Source organism: Balaenoptera musculus, chromosome 9, assembly GCF_009873245.2.
Source record: "Balaenoptera musculus isolate JJ_BM4_2016_0621 chromosome 9, mBalMus1.pri.v3, whole genome shotgun sequence".
Classification (NCBI taxonomy): Eukaryota; Metazoa; Chordata; class Mammalia; order Artiodactyla; family Balaenopteridae; genus Balaenoptera; species Balaenoptera musculus.
In genome coordinates, this window is record NC_045793.1 from 1155424 (window position 1) to 1176345 (window position 20922).

At 51.6% G+C, this 20922-nt stretch overlaps 1 protein-coding gene across 1 annotated transcript in view; it reads left to right on the forward strand.

The window, feature by feature from the left end:
* The window catches only part of PTPRN2 (protein tyrosine phosphatase receptor type N2), a 717039-nt gene that overhangs the window by 675152 nt on the left and 20965 nt on the right, over window positions 1-20922 (forward strand). The window contains exons 17-20 of the mRNA XM_036863887.1: window positions 1350-1427; window positions 13228-13347; window positions 14460-14626; window positions 19574-19627. Of these exons, the coding sequence (XP_036719782.1) occupies window positions 1350-1427; window positions 13228-13347; window positions 14460-14626; window positions 19574-19627 (419 nt within the window). The remainder of the gene's footprint in view (window positions 1-1349; window positions 1428-13227; window positions 13348-14459; window positions 14627-19573; window positions 19628-20922) is intronic.

Genomic DNA, 20922 nt, shown 5'->3' on the forward strand with positions numbered 1-20922 from the left:
TCACTGGATTCGTGTTAAGGCGGACGCACCTCACGCGGGCTCTTCTCACACCCAAACTCGGAGGGGGCTTTCAGGTGACGTCCTCACGTGTCGCCGTAGAATCACGTGTGGTTGCACCCTCTGTGTTTTTCACCGTATTGGGAGATGTATTCTTAACAGGTACCTTTAAGTGCAGAGCATTTTAAATCTTTCATCAAACGCTGGTGTCAAAAGCGTAGAAACTGGTGCTGGATGGGTAGGAATGAAGGATGCTGTACAGTCTGATAAGTGAGCAAACGCCTGACACCACGGGGAGACCCGCCCACTCTCTTCTGGGCGAGGCCTCTGCGGTCCTCAAGGGGGTGACAGCAAGGACGTCTTTGCTAACACCTCGCCTGGTCCCTCCCTGTCCTCTTAGGATGCCAGCGTGAGGGGAAAGAGCCCCGTCCGTCTGATTTAATCCTGTTTGCTTCTCCAGGCTTCGTTCTCATGTTCTTTTTTTTCTGCTTAGTCAGTCTTTGAATTAGGTGTTATAATGAAGGTCTTTTAGGCCAAACTTCCTCTCTCAAAGCCAGCAGGCTGCATTCGGACAGATCACCTAGCCAGGAAACCCACCACGGCATTCTCCTTTGTTTGTTTTCGGTCCTTGTCTGGCGAGGTGGAAAGAGAACAGGGGAGTCAGCTGCTGGAAGGCTAGGCAGCGTGTGCCGCGCTGGCTCTCAGACCCCAGGAGGACCCTGGGCCCGAGCCCCTTTCGGGGTAAAGAGAAACCAGCCGCCACGGGAGGGGCGTAACTCATCCTGGGAGGCATTGCTGCTGGATCCCTCCAGGCCCCAGCCGTGCCCCTGCCCTCTGCCCAGCACAGCGCCCTCAGTGCTAACCTCGGCCGCGTTACCTCGAACCCTGTGCGTGGCCAGTGGTGGCCGTGGAGGCTGTGCACGCCGGCCAAACTCCTCTGCGATCACACGCGCCCGCGGACGGGTCCCCATGTTGGTGGCCTGGGTGCTGCCTTGGGTGCCCCCGCTTCGTCCCCACCACCCTGCCTAGCGCGGCCTGTGCGTGGGTTAACGCGCTGGTATCTGGTCTCTGGGTCACGGTTCCTACCGACGCTGCTCAGTTATCTCCATCCCGGGGCAAGGAAAACAGCGCCAATCGCCAGGCTCCAGGCGCCGGGGGGCCCCAGGACCCGCCTAAAACACAGGCGGCTTGGAGTCAGGAGGGGCCGTGGGGCGGAGCGGCGGGTCTCCCACTCCGCAGACGTGTGGGTCGAGGGCCGGGACCGTGAGCACAGGACACGCCGCGTCCCTCCCTGCGGCCGGCCCATCACCCGCTCTCCAGCTCGTCTTTCTTCTGCGGTCTTGTCTCCGCAGATGGACCACGACCCCAGGAAGCCCGCGTACATCGCCACCCAAGGACCGCTGCCCGCAACCGTGGCTGACTTCTGGCAGGTGAGTCTTTGTAAATTAAATTTTGTTCTGAAAATAAGATCTTAATACATTGATCATGAATAACGCCTTGGATTCAATTAAGCCAATTCAGATTTGTTTACAGGTGTTCCTCAGATGTTCCTTGATTTCAGAATTTATATGAGCCCTTTCATATTTTTTATTATCAATCTTTTTTTCCAAAACTTGAGTGTGACAAATTCCCTTTGAGAGATTTAATACTTGAAAGACTCTTACCTTTTTAGCCACTTAACTTTAGCCACTTTATTTTATGAACTATAAAGAAACGAAATAATAAATGTTTAAATTATCGTATTTTATTCAAATGTATCTCTTGTCTGTAGTTTTAATTTCATGACGGTAAAAGATGGTGCTCACATTATAGTCTCTCTCTTTGTGGATACTCTATAATGATGCATTTTGCAGGCCAGGTTGGTCTCTATTCATTCAGCAAAGTCCTGAACACTCAGACCAGGCTCAGACGTTGAGAACTCGTGTCAACATTGGCCAATAGAAGGAAAATCAGGAGGCAGTGGGCTTCCCTCTCCCAGTCCCCTCGCTTTTTCCCCGTTGTCCACAGCGTGGCAAAGCTCCGTGGGAGCAGCTCTTGGAAGGTGGCACCATGGGGTGTGCGTGTGAGGTCACGTCATTGCTCGGCAGCTGTAACAACCCCCTCCTGTGTGTCGGGCACATCGGGTGTCCCCAGAACTGGTACAAAGGGCCCCCTGAGGACAAGATGAGGAAGATGTGCCTTCTGGGCCCCGGGGCACAGATGATGGGGCCGGAGCAGCGTGTGGTCCACAGAGCTGGGCCGTTCGGGTCCCGTGGCCGTGCCGTCTCTAACCCAGTCGTTCATCCCGACAGAGGGACTAGCTGAGGTTGGCAGATTCCGTGTTCCCTGTTCCCTGTGGTCTGACACTCACTTTCCCAACTTTCCAGTCAACCCTCTCCTGACTCTCCACCCCAGGGAGGGACAGTGGTCCTCTCCACCCTTGAGAACGGTCTCTGCAGGCTTTTCCGGAGAGTCAGGAAGGGATCCAGGATTTGCTGAGTGTCCCAGTGCTCTTTGCCTTGTAAGCGTATCAATGCACAGGTATCAACATCCCCAGTTTCCAGGCAAGACAAGCGAGCATCGGGGAGATTACGTAACTCACCCAGCAAGTAGGAAACCAAGACTGGACACGTCTGCGTGGCCCTGCTCTTTCGTGGTGGCTTCACGCTGTCAGAAAAAAAAGACCGAGCTGGACCCTGTGATCATGGCCTAGAGCCATCAGGCTGTGGCATGAGGACAGTCTGAGGACAAGCTGGTCCCTCCACCCTTGAGGACTGAGTCTCCTCCGCGTTACATCTAACCTGCCGAGAGGTCATGCAGCCCAGGTGGAGCTGCTCCAGGAGGGGAGCTTGGGGCCCGGGCCCGAGGGTCTTCCTCACGCCATGCGGAGCTGTGTTCCTGAGCCGTGGGCCCACTGGTCCTGGTTCTGCCCGCAGAGCGTCGCTGGGATTCCATGGAGGCCCAGGGTCTGCGCAGCCACCTCCCCGGCCAACCCCCGGCTCCTCGTGCTCAGACACACAGAATAAAGAAAATCCCGAGTCGTGTGGCGGAATGAGGGACCCACAGAATCCCACTATCACCGCAGCTTCTACTGTGCTTTGACCCACCATCCCGATGTGCACAGTTACAAGGGGCATGTAGTGCCCCCAAAGAGGGGAAGTTTCATTCTTATCAACTTCAGGTCCCGGTTGTAACTTCACGCGCGAAAGCTTCTCTTGCCAACGGAATCACAAGTTCCTGAGGGCGTGTAGATGCTCGGCCTGGTCATTGCTCACATCCGTGGACCACTTAGCGTGTACCAGGCCCTGTGCCGAGGGTTTTATACGTTCTGTCCTGTAATCTTGGCAGCCCGTGAGACTAGAGGCTCATACTCTGCCCCAGCTCACGTGGCTAGTACACGGGAGCTCTGGTTTGCTTTTCTCTCTGCTTATTCCGAGTAGTTGCCATTGTTGGGGACAATTCATTTTGTCAGTACTTATAATCAGTATTTGTCAGTATTTATACCGACAAATATTTGTCAGTATTTATAATAATAGGATTCTAGAGCATTTATGGAGGTCTGATATCAAGGAGCATACGTTCTCGAAATGGAAAGAAAATATCCCTAAATGACACAGCTGAAGAAAAGCATTAAGGTGAGATGAAGTGCAAGATGCTTTGAGACACAGTCAGCATTTATCAAACTGTCCGGGAAGCACTGGCATCCCTCAAGGTGGGAGCAGATACTCTGTGGCCAACAGGCTGGCCCTCCCGGGATGTCCTGGGCTCGTCAGCCCGTCACAGCCTGGGAGCCGTCCTGCAGCAGAAAGACCTGCCTGACTTTGTCTCCTCCACAGCCCTTGAGAGAGACGCCATGGTCTCCACACCGCGGCCTCAGGGCGTCCGGATGCAAGCAGAACACAGTGAAGAGGTGTTGGCCTTGGGACAGAGGGCAGTTCATCGCTTGTGATTTGCTTCCTAGCACAGTCACATTGGTTGGGTTGGCCTCTAAATCATATTCTAGAAGCGGGCATCTAGCAAGCATGGCTCTTTATTAATAACTCACCAAGGTCACAGGCTCGACATCCTCAAACATTCCAAGTCCAGCTCCCCCCTGCCACCTCGGGCTCAGCAGAAGGCGTGAGGAGGAAACAGCGCCGGCAGAACTTCTCAAAAGCCACAGTGAAGTGCGAGCTCTTTTAAGAACAGAGCCTGATTTGAAACATAAGAAGTTTCCTGTGTCAAAGACAATAGGCTGAACAGAAACCTCTGAGTAAGGGTTCATGTCTCATCACGTTGTCTGGATTCATGGCCTTTGATAAGTTTTGACCCAGGAACTCAGCACCTGTTACAGAAAGTATCAAAGCATCTTCCCTTTATTTGAGCTCTTGGGTGCTGCTCTGAGGCCCTTCCCAGGGAGGAGCTCACGGGGGCTTATTCTGTGTCTGTGATGAGCAAATTCCCATAGGAAAGGCCCCTGTGTTGGGCTTCCCTGGTGGCGCAGTGGTTGAGAGTCTGCCTGACAATGCAGGGGACACGGGTTCAAGCCCTGGTCTGGGAAGATCCCACATGCCGCGGAGCAACTGGGTCCGTGAGCCACAATTACTGAGCCTGCGCGTCTGGAGCCTGTGCTCCACAACAAGAGAAGCCATGATAGTGAGAGGCCCGCACACCGCGATGAAGAGTGGCCCCCACTTGCCGCAACTGGAGAAAGCCCTCGCACAGAAACGGAGACCCAACACAGCCATAAATAAATAAATTAATTAAAAAAACAAGCAAGGCCCCTGTGAGGTGGGTTCGTGTGAACGGCGGGGTCCCCTTTCCCACGGCACAAAGGAGCCCAGGCTGGGAGCTGAAGACAGCAGGTTATTCCTTCTCCTGTTTGCAAATAAGGCCACGTTCACAGGTTCGTGGACGTGACTTTGGGGGACATTATTCCACCCAATACGATGGCAAAGAAGAAAACAGACACTAAGCCCTGAACGTGGCAGCGTCGCAACAGGACGAGTGGCCGCGGGTGGGTGGAGGAGGGCCAGGGATATGCAGCGACGCCCGAGGCCATCAGCAGGCTCGGGACGGAGGGGCGACATCCAGAGGAGGGATCGGGGAGACTCTGTCTTCACGCAAACACGGCACTTCTGGAGCATTCCATCGTAGGTGTGACTCAGCGGCGGCCCTTCCGCCCTGACTGCGGTCACCATGAGGCAGGGGTCTCCTGCCCCAGCCAGGACCCTCACTCCTGACTCCCCTCCCCGCCCCAAGGGCTCTGCCGGGACACACAGCACTGTTCGCCGTCCCGCGATTAGAATTCTTTCTCTGAATTCACATGATGTATTCTAAGAATTTGATTCCAAACCAAATGCATGCCCAACCCACGACCTTCCTGTAGAAGCATGTTCTGACCTGCGAGGACAGCCCCACGTGTCCCCGGGGCCTGAGGTGACAGCTCTGGGAGAAGGCAGACCGACGTCCAGGTCCAAGTTCACGTGAGGAAAGAAGCAGGAGAGAGGAAGATAACAGTTATTGAGCGCTTACCGTATGCTGGGCCTGGGGCAGACGCTTGGGGTACATGACCTCACCCAACGCCCCTGACCACCTGGGGTAAGGCTATCGCGAGTGTCTGATCCCCCCAGACGGGGTCCCGCAGAGACAGGTGGCTGGTGGGGGCCTGGGGCTTGGGAGGGGTCGGGGAGTTGGTGTTTGGTGGGGCAGAGGCTCAGTTTGGGGAGATGAGAAAGTTCTGGGGACAATGGTGGTGATGGTTGCACAAGGTGAATGTCCTGAATGCCCTTGAACTGTACACTTAAAACTAGTTAAGAAGGTATTTCTATGTTACGTATATTTCACTAGAATGAACGAAAATCAGGATCCCAATTCCAGCAGAAAGCCGAGGCCCAGGGATTCCAAACGACTCCCCCAGATCCACGCAGCAGCTGCAGGCGGGTTTCAAACGGGATCTGTATGGTCCGAAATGCTTCTCACTGCCCCACTGGCCTTAAAGTGAGGAGGGGGCGGTGACTGGGCAGGTGTGTCTCCGTGAAGAGGAGAGAAAGGCCATCCTCTCGCGGGCCAGCCCCCTGCAGTGACAGAGGGGACGTGGTGCCTCCCCCCAAGACACAGAGGCTGTGAGCTACATCCTCCAGGTGTGCGCGTGCGCGTGCGTGTGCGTGCATGTGTCCAAGGCTGGAACGGGGGGAAGGCTTCTCCAGGAGCCGAGGTTCCCCTGCAAGGAGGGGAGCCCTGCACACCTGCCGGGAGCCAGGCCCGCTGGGCGCACACACGAGCTCCAGGTGCCTCGGGAGCTTGGGGACAGCCTTCCCGGAGGACAGCGACCTCTGGGCTGTGAGCAGGGAGAGGGGACGAGCCCCGGGCGCAGGCTGCCCGGCCCTGAGCTGTCCAGGCGGGCATCACCCATGGGTCCTGGAGCTGCTCCGGCCCCCGGCCCTACCGTCCCACCCCCGCGCTCCAGGGAGCCCCATCCGTGCGGGCCGTGGGCTGTCTGCCATCTCTCCTTCTGTGTTTTCGGACAAAGCAGAAATTCAGGCAGCGCGGTGGCTGATTCAGGTGCGTGAGGACTGTCTGCGGATGAGGACCCTACAGTGGTCGTGCGAGGTCCCCGGCCAGCCAGCGGTGCCTGAGCTCGGGGCCGGGGCCCCTCCAGGGCAGGGACTGGTGGCCATTCCCGCTCACTGGGGGCTCGCGGGGGGAGACACTCTAGAATTTCCAGTCTTGCCCACCTTGCTTGACAGACTTTTTGGTAACTTTCAGACAGAATCAGAGGCTGGGGAGCTGGGCCACAGACTCCAAGGCGGAGGCCTGCTGAGGTCAGCAGCAATTCAGCTGGTGCCCAATTAGTGTCGACATTTATTATTATTATTATTAACATTTTACCAAGAAAATAGTCCACCTGTTGATTTCTATTTCCCACTTTCTGAAAGTATATTCTGCTATGAAGTCTTAACTGGGGAAGTGCACTTTTCCAAACGGATGGGCTTGATTTAAATAAAGTGTTTTTATTCTGTAGCACCCATCAATCGTCGTTCTTAGGATGGTCAAGGAAAAACCCGAGCGAAGTACCGTGGAAGACCGAAGGAACATAAAGATTTTTCCTCCAGGGACTTACTGCGCAGGGGGGTGAAGCAGAAATGCAGTAGAAAGGTCATGACGAATTGCAGGAGTGAGCCGCGCGCCGGGGCCAGGCTGGGTCCAGCAGACAGGGAGCCGGGAGGTGGCAGCCCCGTTTCCGTAGCGCGCCTGGGCTCCCACCTCTGGGCAGGTCAGCTGACAGGTTACTGCTTTACAGCCAGCGTCACCCAAGCCCCCAGGAGCCGAGCCTGGCACACCCAGAGGTGAGCCTCGCTGGGCGCGCCCGTGCAGGTACTCCAGTGCCCCCCAGTCAGCAGGACGCCTGGTCACGTCAGGGCTCGTGATGTCTGGGTGTTCTAAGAGGCGGGACCCAGCGTAGGAGGACGTCCTCCTGTCCCTGGCCCTCAGCTTATGCTGAGTCACTGCTGGGTGTTCGTCCAGCACTAGTCCTGGGCAGCAAACAATGGGAAAGGGAGGGATTTGCAGATTTTACTGATCCTGGAGTATTAAGAGATTGTGGTTGGGGAAATGTACTCAGGAACCCTGTGAACTTTGATGTTAAAGCACATTATTTGATTAAATTAAAGGAACGCAGGAATTGAGTGAGGACAGTGAATTTCTTAGGAAAAACCTGATCTTTCATTTGCGTGAGTTCACAAGTACTTTAACCATGTGCCCTAGATTTTCCAGGATATTTTACTTCAGATATTTAGTCTGGTTGAATTCTCTGTACATGAATTCACAAACCTTTAAAGATAAAAGGAAACTTTTGTCAGATCATCTTGTGTAAACGTGGGTTTGGAGACCGTGCTCTGCGCAGGGCTGTGCACGGTCGTGTATGGTGAGCCCGGCAGCGTGTCCTCGCGCCAGGCACGTGGCAGAGCCTTAGCTCAGGCTCGGGTAAAAATCACAGCCTGAGTTTCCTTTTTAACTGATTTTTATGGACCTCAGCTGAAAACACTTTGCTTTTCTGTGTAATACTGGTTCCTTAGTCTGTCTTTCCTTTCTTCTTTTTTCTTTCTTTCTTTGTTTTTTTCTTCTTTCTTCTTTTTTCTCCTCCTCCTTCTCTTGATTCACAAGTGGATCTGATGCATTTACATCAGGTCCTGATTTTGAAAAGAAAGACGGCAGCCTAAGTGGCACTTTTTTTTACCTAAGAAGTCGACGTGCATATCAAATTTGAAACACAAACACGGGCCAGGGAGCTGTAAGTGATTCTAAGGGACAAGAGTCCCGGGCCCAGGTGACTCCCCATACAGTCAGATACCTGACATAAACACCTCCGCAGCAACTGCACAAAGTTCGGATAAACAGGCAGCTTGGTCTGTGAGTGGCCTCGCTGTGGAAATGCTAAATGGCCACACCAGCTACATCGCCTCTGCTTGACGCACAAGCAGGCTGTTCTGTCTTTGCAAAGGAACTCTTGCTCGATTCCAGTGAAATGGCAAGTATCTCTTATGTAGACGGTTTCTCCTTCTTGCTGGTGGAAAACATCCAGAGGTAGCTGCTGCAGTTTATCCAGAATCGAGACTGGCTTGGGCTCAGTTCCGATCTTAATAGCTGGGAGATGCCTTCCTCCCTGCTCAGCCCTTCCTGGGTGTCAGCATTTAATATCGGCTTTGCTACCATTACCTCAGGGTTTTATCTCCAAGGGAGGCCCACGCTGACAGCTTTGTTTACTGAGAAGCAAACCAGGTGGGTGTGAGTCACACACGGAAGATGTAATCAAGATTTCATCACCTTCATCCTCATTTAGCCAGACCGCCACCCCCAGCGTTCACAGTTTGACTCAGGGCCTGTGATTGTGTAGCCAAAGCAGACCAGAGTCTGGAAAGGCTTAATGGCGCGTTTCTTACGACCGCCCTCTGGACAGGGCGAGAGCAAGCGGAGCTGGGGGTCTGCGCCGCAAAAGGTGCCGTAGACACTGCTGTTTTCCTTCTTCAGTCGATTTCAGAGCACGTGGTTACAGCTGATTGGCATAAAATGCAAGTGCTCTTAGACCTCTGAGGCCTTATCGTTTTCAAATTTGTCAGCATCCTCCTTGCCAGGCCTAAGCTGATCTCCGTTCAACCTTTGCAAAGAAGCTGGCGACGGAAATGAGTCGTGTGGCGGGGTGGCGAGGATGCTCGGCCTGGTCTGGAGAAAAGCTGCCCCGCTTCCTGCAGTGGCCGCTGCCGTGGGCATGCAGACAGCGCGTGCACTTCAGAAAAGACACTCTTCTGTGCACCGAGCAAGTCCTAGGAGCCCTTCTGCCAGGCAAGCCTTTGATAGCATTCTCTTTGAGTTCTCTTTTTACAGAACTTTTCAAACGATCTCTTTTTAAAACATGTATTGTTTTCAACTAAGCATCAACTGTGATAAGTCACTGTGCCAGATGCCTTGGAGGTAGAAATGGCAACCAGACGAGGCTCTAGTCTTCAAGGAGATGACAATCTGGTAGTGGAAAGTCGTGCCAACACAGACGAGACCAGTACAAGGTGGAAAGGGGCTCATCACAAGAGATCCAGGTAAAGGGAGGAGAAGCTTCCTGCCCGGAGAGACCAGCGTGCTTTGTAGAAGAAACCCTGGCCTCTTACCCATTCAGGTGGGGAGAGACCAGCATGCTTTGTAGAAGAAACCCTGGCCTCTTACCCATTCAGGTGGGGAGAGACCAGCGTGCTTTGTAGAAGAAACCCTGGCCTCTTACCCATTCAGGTGGGTTGTCTTGCCTTTAATCGGGTCTCAGTGGGGCTTTGAAAGAGTTTTGTTTGCTAAACACTTGGTGCTCAAGAAAGACTTCGAATGAAGAGACCCCGTAGTTTCTTTCCATCTGCTCTAATTAGCTTAATATAAGGAACTTGGAGCTGATGCTTTTCAACACCTGTGGATGATTTGGGGCTGGAGTAGAGGGCAGGTATCAGTGAGTATATTCCTTTCCTGGGGCTGCCGTAACAAATTTCCACAAACTGGGTGGCTTAAAACAGTAGAAGAGTATTCTCTCAGTTCTAGAAGCCAAAAGCCCAAAATCCAGGTACCGGCAGGGCCGCTCTCCCTCGGAAGCTCTGAGAGGAGGACCTTCCAGCTTTTAGGGGCCCCGGGTGTTCCTGGCAGCGTCTCCCCAGTCCCAGCCCATGTTCACATGGTGTTTCCCTCCTCTTGTGTTGGATTAGGACCCACCCTGATGGAGTATAACCTCGTCTTTTTAATTCTATGACATATGCAGAGACCCTCTTTCCAAATAAGGCCGCGTTCATAGGTGCCAGGGGTTAAGACGTCAACGTGTCTTTTCAGGGGACAAAGTTCAACCCCTGCGGGGTTGCAAAGAGCGATATGGTGTTTGTTTTTTAACCAACAATCTGTAAATTACTCAGTTGGATCAAATTGCCTCCAGAGTATGTATTTCATGTCACTTGGGCCAACGGTCTGAACTGCTGCCGCGTGTTAGCTTTTCCACTCGCCTGGGTCTGACCATGAAAGGTTCCCAGGCTCAGCTGCGTCACCTGCGTTGTCATCCTGTGTTCCTTCTCTGGGTGGCCTCTGAGTGCCACTCGGGGCTGGGAGCACAGGCATGGGTGGCGGGGTGTAACTGGAGTGTTTTATGACAGCCCAGGACCTCGGAGACGGCCACCCCGACCCCTGTGACACCACCACCAGTGAAGAAGTCGGTGGGCGTCGTCACCACCGGTGGCCCCGTCACTCCTGCCCCTCACCCCCGTGTGAGGGGTGATAACGTGCCTTCAGGGTGGGCTTCCCTGGCCTGTGCTGGTGCGTTCTAGGAGAAGCTCACGAAAAGGGGGGCATTCCCGGTTCTTCTCCAAACGCAGCGCCAGGGACTTATCCTCGGGATCCCACACGTAAGACCACGTTTAATCCACGTTGACAGCTTTCTTCTGACCCAGGGCTGACAGCACCTGCTTCCTGTTTGGGAAAAGGAACCCACTTTATGCCAGTAAAGGACCGTTATGGCCAGGACCTCTCTCCCCACCCCTGCCGTGGCCTCTGATGTCCTGACCCGTGCTAGGTGCCCAATAAATGTGCCCAATGAACCGGGAGACGACCACGCATGCTGTGTTGCCTGACATTTAACCAAATGGAAAGTGCTAGGAAGTGCCATTTCTGGTATTCAACCATCGCTCTTTAATTCAGCAAAGCGCTGGCTTCAGTGGACCACAGCAAGATCAGGTAGGGAATCCGGGTCATTATTTACTTCCTCGAAGAGAAAAATGTAGTAGGTTTCTCAAAGATTGGGCACAGAAATCGCGTCTTCCTCGTGCCAGGCACGACCCTGCAAAACCAAGCCAAGGAAGAGGGCGGGAGTGCGGTCTCCTGTTCAGAAACGGAACCTGCTCAGCTGGAGTTTCCACCAGATCCTGTATTCCCTCCGAAACCTGCCCCAGCTTTCCTGGTGTGCTCGGGGGTCCAGCTGGCCAGGCAGCACAGTGGGAGACCGGAAAAGGTGGCGAAGGTGGCCGTCACCCCGCGCACAGGCTCCAGGCCACACGGGCAGGGCTGGCGGAGTGGGAACCGCCCTGTGATGCTGGTGCCCACGTGGGCTGAGATTGGTTTGATTTAGTCAGTTCCCCTGTCTGCTTTCACACAGTGACCTCAAAAGAAATATTATCCCCAGGAGTGCCTTTGCGGTTGTTCGCTTAAATTATTTCATTTGGATTCACTCTTAACCAAACCTTCAGAGAGCCAGGCGGGTCCCCAGACGGAAGGACCTCGGTGGGGGAGGGCCTTCCTAATGCCACTCCTGGGGGGCACAAGCAGAGCCTCGATGATTAGTTTATGGCCTGGATCATTGTATTTTTATTACACTCATAAAATCTGTGTTTCTCCTCATTTTCGTAATGGTTTCACTAGGCTTCTGCACCTTCTCAAGGCACATTAAACTGCTACGTGTTAGGAGGACAGATCAGTGGGTAGGTCTGGAGGCCTGAGAAGCTTAGAGCAGGGCGCTGGCTTTGAATTCTCATCTGTTGCTGGATTTGCACCAAAGAGAAGGAAAACATGTGGGTTTGAGCGTAATTCACGTTTATGTGGGCTTTTTTGTAAACACTGCAGCAAGTCCCCTTGAATTCCACTATAAATGATACACAAAGAGGGGCCTTAAGAATATTGACTAGGGCTTCCCTGGTGGCACAGTGGTTAAGAATCCGCCTGCCAATGCAGGGGACACGGGTTTGAGCCCTGGCCCGGGCAGATCCCACATGGCCGCGGAGCAGCTAAGCCCGTGCGCCACAACTAAGCCCGTGCACCACAACTAAGCCCGTGCGCCACGACTACCGAAGCCCGCGCGCCGTGCTCCGCAATAAGAGAAGCCACTGCAATGAGAAGCCTGCGCACCGCAACAAAGACCCAACGCAGCCAAAAATAAAAAAATAAATTAAATAAATTAAAAAAAAAAAAAAGACTATTGACTATTTCTATCCCTTACGTTTAACCCATAGAATCAGTGGTTTTAGCAAAGATGCTCCAAGCACGTAGGTTCCCGGCCACAAAATTGTGAGTTTTGTCTGAAAAGAAGCCAAGTTCGAGAGCCTTTGTGTCTTTGCCATGTCTGGTGTTTAAATGTGGGTCTGTTTGTTTCTTGTGTCTTGGAGCTGGTTTTGGTGTGGCTGTTATGGATGATTAAGTCAGTTTGGGGTGCGCTTTCCTTTGGACAGTATTGCTATATTTTGGTAAAAGGAAACGAAATGCCGGCGGGGACTCGTGGCTGTAACGCACTTGGGAAGGAATACTTTCAGGGTTGCTTCCGATAGGATGGCAGCTCCACAAAGCAAACTGTTTGTCTAGTCGCACAAATAATGACAAGTACTGGAAAACGAGCATGTCCACTAAATTCTGTTTGTGTCCCACGGAGAAGTGGTGTGTCCGAGTCGGGCCAGCCCACCCGCTGTGGGACCAGTTGCCTGTTTGTCCTGCGTTACAGACCAAAACGGAGGGAGCCAGGCAGCTGAACGTACAACTGAGGAGGTTTTACAAGGTGTGGAACGAGTTGACTAGATCCTTTTTTTAATATTCCATGGAACATGCAAATTATGGGGCCAGCGTATTCAGAGATGCAAAAGCAGCTGCAGAGTCCACTGTCTAATGAAAATGAAATAAATTTCCTGCGCATGGAATAGATTTGGACTATGTCTCTGGGGCACTAACTACGCGTGTCATGGGGCTCAGCCACTCACACCGGTCTCTGTCTGTCTGCAGATGGTGTGGGAGAGCGGCTGTGTGGTCATCGTCATGCTGACCCCCCTCTCGGAGAACGGCGTCAGGCAGTGTTACCACTACTGGCCAGACGAGGGCTCCAACCTCTACCACGTCTACGAGGTACTTCCCCGGGTGGCCGCCATGGGCCGTGGGCTGTGGCGGGCACTGGCGGGCCTGCCCTGTGTGGTCGCCGACCGCTGTCCCTTGAAGCCTTGCTGTGCAGTCGGTTCCCATAGGAGGTGTCCCCAGGCCCGTGGTCAACAGACACCAAGAACCTCCAGACACCTATGCCACAGGGACTCTGGCAGAAATGGTTTTCATTTTTTTAATTTTATGAATGCAAATTTAGACAGAAAGGACCAAAAAATGACCTCACTGGGTGGTCAGTTGAGCCTGGTTCTGGATAACAGGCCCCTGGTGGGTCCGTTTTCAGAAAGAAGCCTCTGTTGACTCTGTCCCTAATTCTTAGCATCCCGCCTGCACCCCGGCCCCTGCTGCTCTCCGGTGGTCTGTGTCCGCAGTGCTTGGCCTTTTTATCTGAGGGTCCCCTGCAGGCAAGCTCATTTCTCCTGCTGGATTTTTGCCCACATCAAGAAGGAACTAAGGCAACTTGGGCAGTTAAACTAGTACTGGAGTGTGTCCTTTGACCCTGTTTTGCATTAAAATTATTCAGAATGCCAAAGTCCCACGGCAGGACCCACGTTAGAAGCACAGAGGTTCCCCCTAAGCTGGTCGTGGCTTTGGGGTCCCTGCCCTGGGCTTCCAAGCTCAGGGCCCAGCAGCACCTGTGGAGGCCTTTGGTCTCCTCTTTCTACAGCCAGGTGGTGCCTCCCTGATGACATGTCAGTGAGAGTGGAACCTCTTGTGGCGTTTTTGCTCAAAAGTATAATTTTTCTCTGGTGATGTTTGTTGAAGGTTTACGTGGCTTAGAAAAGACAGAAACTAGAATCGTTTGGATTGTAACAGGTTTTTCCAATAATTTGACTATTATGCCCCAGAGTGACATTAAAAAAACACAAAAAAACAAAAAACCCACCAAGTGATCTTCTGTGTAAACCGTGTTGAAACTGGAAAGGTGGACGGGGCTGCTCACCATCATCCCCCGCCTGCCACGTGCCCCCGTGGTCCCCACCCCTCTCTCCGCAGCGTGGCTCCGCGCTCAGCCGAGCTGGGCCCCCAGCCAACGCCTGCTTCTGCACACACACACCCCCGTCCGCTCTCCCCCCGCCCAGGTGCACCTGGTCTCTGAGCACATCTGGTGCGAGGATTTCCTCGTGAGGAGCTTTTATCTGAAGAACCTTCAAACCAACGAGACTCGCACGGTGACGCAGTTCCACTTCCTGAGCTGGTATGACCAGGGAGTGCCTTCCTCCACGAGGTCCCTTCTGGATTTCCGCAGGTAAGACCCACGGCCCGCCGGCGGGGTAGCGTGCTGAGTGCGGGCACAGAGAGAAGGGCTTTCCTGGGTCCAAGGGGCCGTTTGCTGTAAGACGTGCCATCTGCTAATATTTGTATGTTATAAATCTATTTATGTTGTGTAAAGGGGAGGGGAGGGGAGATTATGTTAACTCACACATGAATTGTAAGACGGTTTCTAGCTTTAGAGGTGTTAAAATGTGAGGGGGGAGTGGGTATCTTAGAATTGTGGAAATGTGGTCATTGTTCTCCATAAGATTCTTCAAGTGGTGAAGAATCCTAGGGTGTGAATTTCACAGGATATTGGTGAAGAAAGCCCAGAATTTTCGTTTGGGTGCTCAGCTGGTTAGCTATGGTGATAAGAGCTAGGCCCAGATTCTGAAATGGATGACCTTGGATGAACACCTGGCTGGAGTTCCCACATTACCGTGTATTTGTGGTGCAGTTTGGAAGCTGACAGTTTAAAAATGTCTAGAGAGAAAATGAAGGTGTCGAAGGCCACCCATAGCCACGTTCTGAGCTTTCTAGAACCTCCCTTACGTTTAGCTGATTGGAAACCTAGCAAGTACGGAAAACAGATAAATATTCAAAACAAGGAATTAGAGAATAAAGGCAAAACACTCTTTAAACCACTTTAATTGCACGTGTTCGTAAAGTGATTTGTATCTGAACAGTCACAGATACGTAACTCGAGGGAGGTTGAAACGGCGTGTTGTCATAAAGATGGGGTTTCAGGCATAACTCTGGATTTCTTGAATTTGTGTTACAGATTCTGAAGGTTATTTTGATACTATTTCTTTTGCCTTTTAGCCCACTTTGAAAAACAAAACAAATTTCTGTATTTGAATAGCCCTGTGTGTTAAATAGCACGTGAAACAGCTCCAGCAGAGACGCGAGTTTGGCGTCTCACCTGTCGCCCTGTCCCTCTCCCCAGGGAGGCAGAGGGCGCGAGCGGCAGGGGGTCCTGGACGCTCTTGGACAGACCCACTCCATCCCGATTGCCTGGCCATTACTTACATTTTCTTAATACGAATTTATTTCTAAAAATCTTACTTAGGGCACGTTTCCTGAGATAGACTCTTCAAAAAGCAGTCATTACTGGCAAAATGGATGCAGCTACACACACGGCCGTTGCCGTCTTGGTGCTCATCCAGTGTGTCTGTACATATATGCATATGGGCGTGTTTCTAGCTCCGTATCCATATATGGAGTTGGACAATACATAACCAACCCTCTGTGCTTACAGTTCGTCAGGAAGAAAAATCTGACTCCCCAAATTCCCTTTCTCCAGAGTCCCAGGAGATAGGGCCCGAGAAGGTTTCGGTAAATAAAAAGGAACGCGGACCCCCAGACCCGGTTCTGAGCATCTCGTTAGAGAGAAAAGCTGTCCTGCCCTCACTAGCGGACAAGGTTGCTCTCATGTACTACCTGGGCCGCTGGTATGATCACATTCTCAGAGCGCATCGCGCTCAGACACGGATCGCTGCTTTGTGGTTTTCTGTGTCAAGCAGCCCCCAGGTGTCAGCCATCGGAAGGTGAGCCGGCTTCTGAAGACACTGGTCACTTCAATGCAGCGGGGCGGCTCGGCTCCCTTTGAACAATAGACCCGCGTTCATTCCCGCTCTGGCCGAGCGCGTTTCGTCAGACACCGAGATGTGTAATTAAATATTTCTGGCGCCCAGAGGGAGCACATTTACACTTTAAAGAGAAACTGCTAAGCTAAGAGATAATTAGCATCACATGTGAGGGCTTTGCTGTAGAAGAATTCTCTCTCTCTGCTACTCTCTCACTCCTGGCTGTGTGCAATGACATCCACTAACGCTGCTCACTGTAAAAATGGACAACCCTTACTTTGCCAGCTAATGAGCGGTGGCCAGTGTCATTTTTGTGATGTTGCAGCTAGTAATATGAGCCCAGTTGCATAGTCACAAAAGTGATCATTGGAAACTGTGACTGTACTGCAGGGACAGAGTGGGAAGCCCCCTTTCTGAGCCTCTAACGACCTCTGACCTTTGCTTGCTGTTGGTTGCATGGCGGTTCCTTCTCACTCAGTGACCCATGGGTTGGTTTGTATTACTAATCGTTCTTTCTCGGTGAATGCCTCCTGTTGCAGTATATACGATATCCATTTTCCTCAATGTTTGCGTCCTCTTGCTTACTGATGATTTGTTCCAGTAAAGTAAAACCAGACAGCTGTGCATTGCTCATCTTCATGAATAATCCGCATCTCTCTCTCGGGTCGACCAGATGAACGCTTTGGTGGACTGTGTGATGCTTCTGCTTTTCTCCTTGTGATGCTTTATGTGGTAATAATACAAGTACCTGGTTCTGTGTAAATAAAATTCTAAACCATGGCAGCACACTGGATTTCCACTCGCGCCTCCTTGATTGCTTGCAGCTGTTTGTAAATAGGTTTAGCCCAGGGAGGGGCTGGCATGGATATTAAAATTACAGTGAAACCTTCTTGGGTCCTGCCGAGGCAGCCAGTCACAACACGCTGGAGAAAATAACGTTTTAAACATGTCGTACAATAGAGACCGGAATTGCAGTCTGGAGAAGCAAGTCACAGCCAAAATAGCCAGTAATTTGCTTTTTAGCCACATTTCTTAGCCAGGGAGGTGGTTCCTACTGCGTTTGGCCCGAGGGGGCCTGACCAGCCAGCTGTACGTGGAGTACTGCTGGTCTGCTGTTTCCTTATGCTGTTCTTTCCTGAAACCAGCACGTTTCAAAGAAGGGTATCTTGTTGTCATGTTTATTTCTTTTTCAATGTACCTCTTTTGTGCTTGGCCCCATCAGAAAAAATGAGCAAAACTGGGGGATTGACCAAAAGTTGAGTTTAGTCTTTAGAAACACAGACAGGCCTGTCAGGTAGGAAATATAACAGGGTGTTGGAGGTGCCAAGCTGAGGTGGTTCACACCTAAAAGATTCCGTGACTGAGAAGCGTCCAGGAGAAAATTCTGTTTGAAGGTGCAAGGCCTGTAAAAGTAGAGCCACCCCGGCTCTGGTCTCACGGGCAAGCAAGCTTCATTCTGCACACACACACACACACACACACACGCATGCACACACGCACACACAGCGTGTGCATCATGCCTGGACACACGCATGTGCACACGCACACACACGGCCTTTATTGGGCCGGCGGGCTCCCCACTGCTCACGCTGGAGACAAGTCCTTGGGGCCTGGCATCTATTTTGTCGGAGCTAAAGCTCACCGTTGCCTTGACAACCGGAGTGGAGAATGGGAGGTTTTAGAAGGAGGAGCTGGTAGATCTCTTTTCCGATCTCTTATTCTCAAAGGGCTGAGAACTTCCCAGGGATCCTGGCACAGACGTTCCCTCAACTTAATCGCTTCCCCTTTCCTCTCCTCTAAACCCTAACACTGGGGTGTAGGTCAGAAGCAAGGATAGGCTCCAGCAGAAGCAGTGCCGCGGCCACGAGAACACTGAGCAGCCTGCTGTTCCCGGGTTTCTGGGTCCTCACCTCCCAGGCTCCCCGCGGCCCGGACTTGCAGGCTGGCTCTCAGCCGGGCGGCAGCTGTAGAGCACGTGCCGCTGCCCCGATGGCCCCGGGCGCGGCCGTCTCCGGGCACATCTTACCTGGACTGCACAGCCATCTCCTGCCACTTCCCTCGTGCTGTTCTGGGGGTGGCGTCTCCCTTCAGAAGCGCCTATTATGTTCAGTCCGTAGCAGAAGTAGGAAAGCAACGCAGCTCTGACATTTGGGCAATAAATGTCATTTTACGTGACATTAAAATACCCACTCAGCTCACCCATCAGCTGCTGCACTCGACTCCCTCCCCATCCCACACCGTCTCAGGGGTTTGTAGCAAAAGAACCCGCTGATTGAATTTCCACTTTCAACTATTTCCATGCTGAGCAGACAAGCCTTTGCAGAGAAATGTGACATTTTCCCATTTCCGGCATGAAGAAAAAGATTTTTCTCTACTGTCATTCTTTTTAAAATTTTACTTCACGTCTTATATCATAGAAATTCACATTCAGAGCACATTTTAGAGCACACCCCCCTCACACATATTTTCCCTTCAATTAACCGAAATTCTGTCTTTAGTTTTCTTTATTTAGAAAGATTTTACTGAGAATTTGGATATAATTTGTAAACATGATTAGTTGTTTCACTGAATTACAAAAAATATCAAGCTTATACAGTGAATTTCCTAGCAGTGCTCTGTAGTGATTTAGGATTTGGTTACAAAATCTTAATCTACGCTTCTTGTTAATTTTCATGGATTCTGACCTAAAATCTGCACAACCGAGTTGTTTTAAACATAATCAACGCTTCTTGTTAATTTTCATAAATTCTGACCTAAAATCTGCACAAACAAGTTGTTTTAAACATAATCGGATTTATAAAAACGGAAATATGTGTCTTGGACATAATTGAGGCTTCTCTGTAATTTAGATATCCTTACAAAACTGACAGATCAAGAAGTGTCTTTAAGATGCTGTTTTGAGACATCACGGTAATGTTGCATTCCAATGTGATGTCTAGACTGTAAGAAATTCGGAGTGTAAATTGCAAAACTCAGAAATTTAAGTGAAGAATCTAGACACATCACAACGACAACGGAAGTCAAATTAACTAGAGCAACCAAGAGGAGGGGGGAGGCGGGAGGAAGGCTCAAACTGATGGATCTGTTGACCTCAGGCCAGAGTTCATACTTGTAAAGGGAAAAAGAAAACTGTGAAAATGTAAGAATTGTTTTCAAAGCTCTGTTTAATAATTTAATATTGAAAAGAAAAACAAACCTTTGAAAATGTGTGCATAATTTTGATCTTCTTTGTCAAAACAGGCTGTTGCAAAACGATGTCCAAGAGACGGTCTGTTTGCTTTGGCGTAAGGGTTGTTTGGGTGGCTGCTACAGAGTCTAGTACATAATCATAACTTCTGTGTCTCTCTTTATTTCAGAAAAGTAAACAAGTGCTACAGGGGCCGTTCTTGTCCAATAATTGTCCACTGCAGGCAAGTACAACCTTTAACCTGGATTAAGAAGTGTTCACTACCTCAAAAGTAACCACTATTAAATATAGGAACTGAACCTCCTGATTGCTTAATAAGTATATCTAACTGGTAACTTCTAAAGGAAACCGAGGATATAAACTTATTTTGTCTTAAACCCTCCTGGGACCGCTGCGCAAACGCTCGGAGACGGTGTGTGTGGTGTGCGGAGGGGTCTCGGCCCAGCACGCCCTGCAGACGTCTGGAACCCTGCGCAGAGGCTGGGGCCAGTTGTGAACGGGACAGACCTGGAATCAAACGAGTGGCCTTCGGGTGAAAGTTCAGTGGCTCAAGTGTCCTCGGGTGGGTTCCACCCAACCAAGAAGAAAGATCCACTTGAAGAAAACTCCCTCCGAGGGTGAGCTCTCCCCGGAGCTCCCTACCCACCTGTTTTGGTGAAGAAGTGTGCTCCGTTGTCTAGAACTGTCTTGCAGAGTATTCCTTTCTGCCTGGGATAAAAGGAGTCAGGTCTCCAAAGATCAAACACCAAGTCTGTCCATTCAGTCAAGAAGTCTGTGCGTGCATCTGTCTGAGTGTGTGGGTGTGGGACGTGTGTGTCTGTGTGTGTGCACCTGCATGCGTGTGTATCTGAGTGTGTGGGTGTGGGATGTGTGTGCGTCTCTGTGTGTGTGTGCACCTGCATGCGTGTGTGTGTATCTGAGTGGGTGTGGGATGTGTGTGTCTGTGTGTGTGCACCTGCATGCGTGTGTATCTGAGTGTGTGGGTGTGGGATGTGTGTGCGTCTCTGTGTGTGTGTGCACCTGCATGCGTGTGTGTATCTGAGTGGGTGTGGGATGTGTGTGTCTGTGTGTGTGCACCTGCATGAGTGTGTGTGTATCTGAGTGTGTGGGTGTGGGATGTGTGTGCCTGTGTGTCTGTGTGTGCACCTGCATGCGTGTGTGTGTGTATCTGAGTGTGTGGGATGTGTGTGCCTGTGTGTCTGTGTGTGCACCTGCATGCGTGTGTGTGTGTATCTGAGTGTGTGGGTGTGGGATGTGTGTGCCTGTGTGTGTGTGTGCACCTGCATGCGTGTGTGTGTGGGTGGGTGTGTTTCTGTGTCGGTCCATGAGAGAAGAGGAGGGGCACAGAGTATGGTCTGTATCCTCGAGAACTGGACCAGAACACCTTTGACCCACCCGTGGAGCACAGCCACCTCCAGTTCTGAGGCAGATCTGGGCAGAGCTGTGTGATGTGAGCCGAAGGGAACTGAGGAAACCCTTGGCCGCAGGCCGGTCACTCGGGCGTCGGCGGCACTGGCG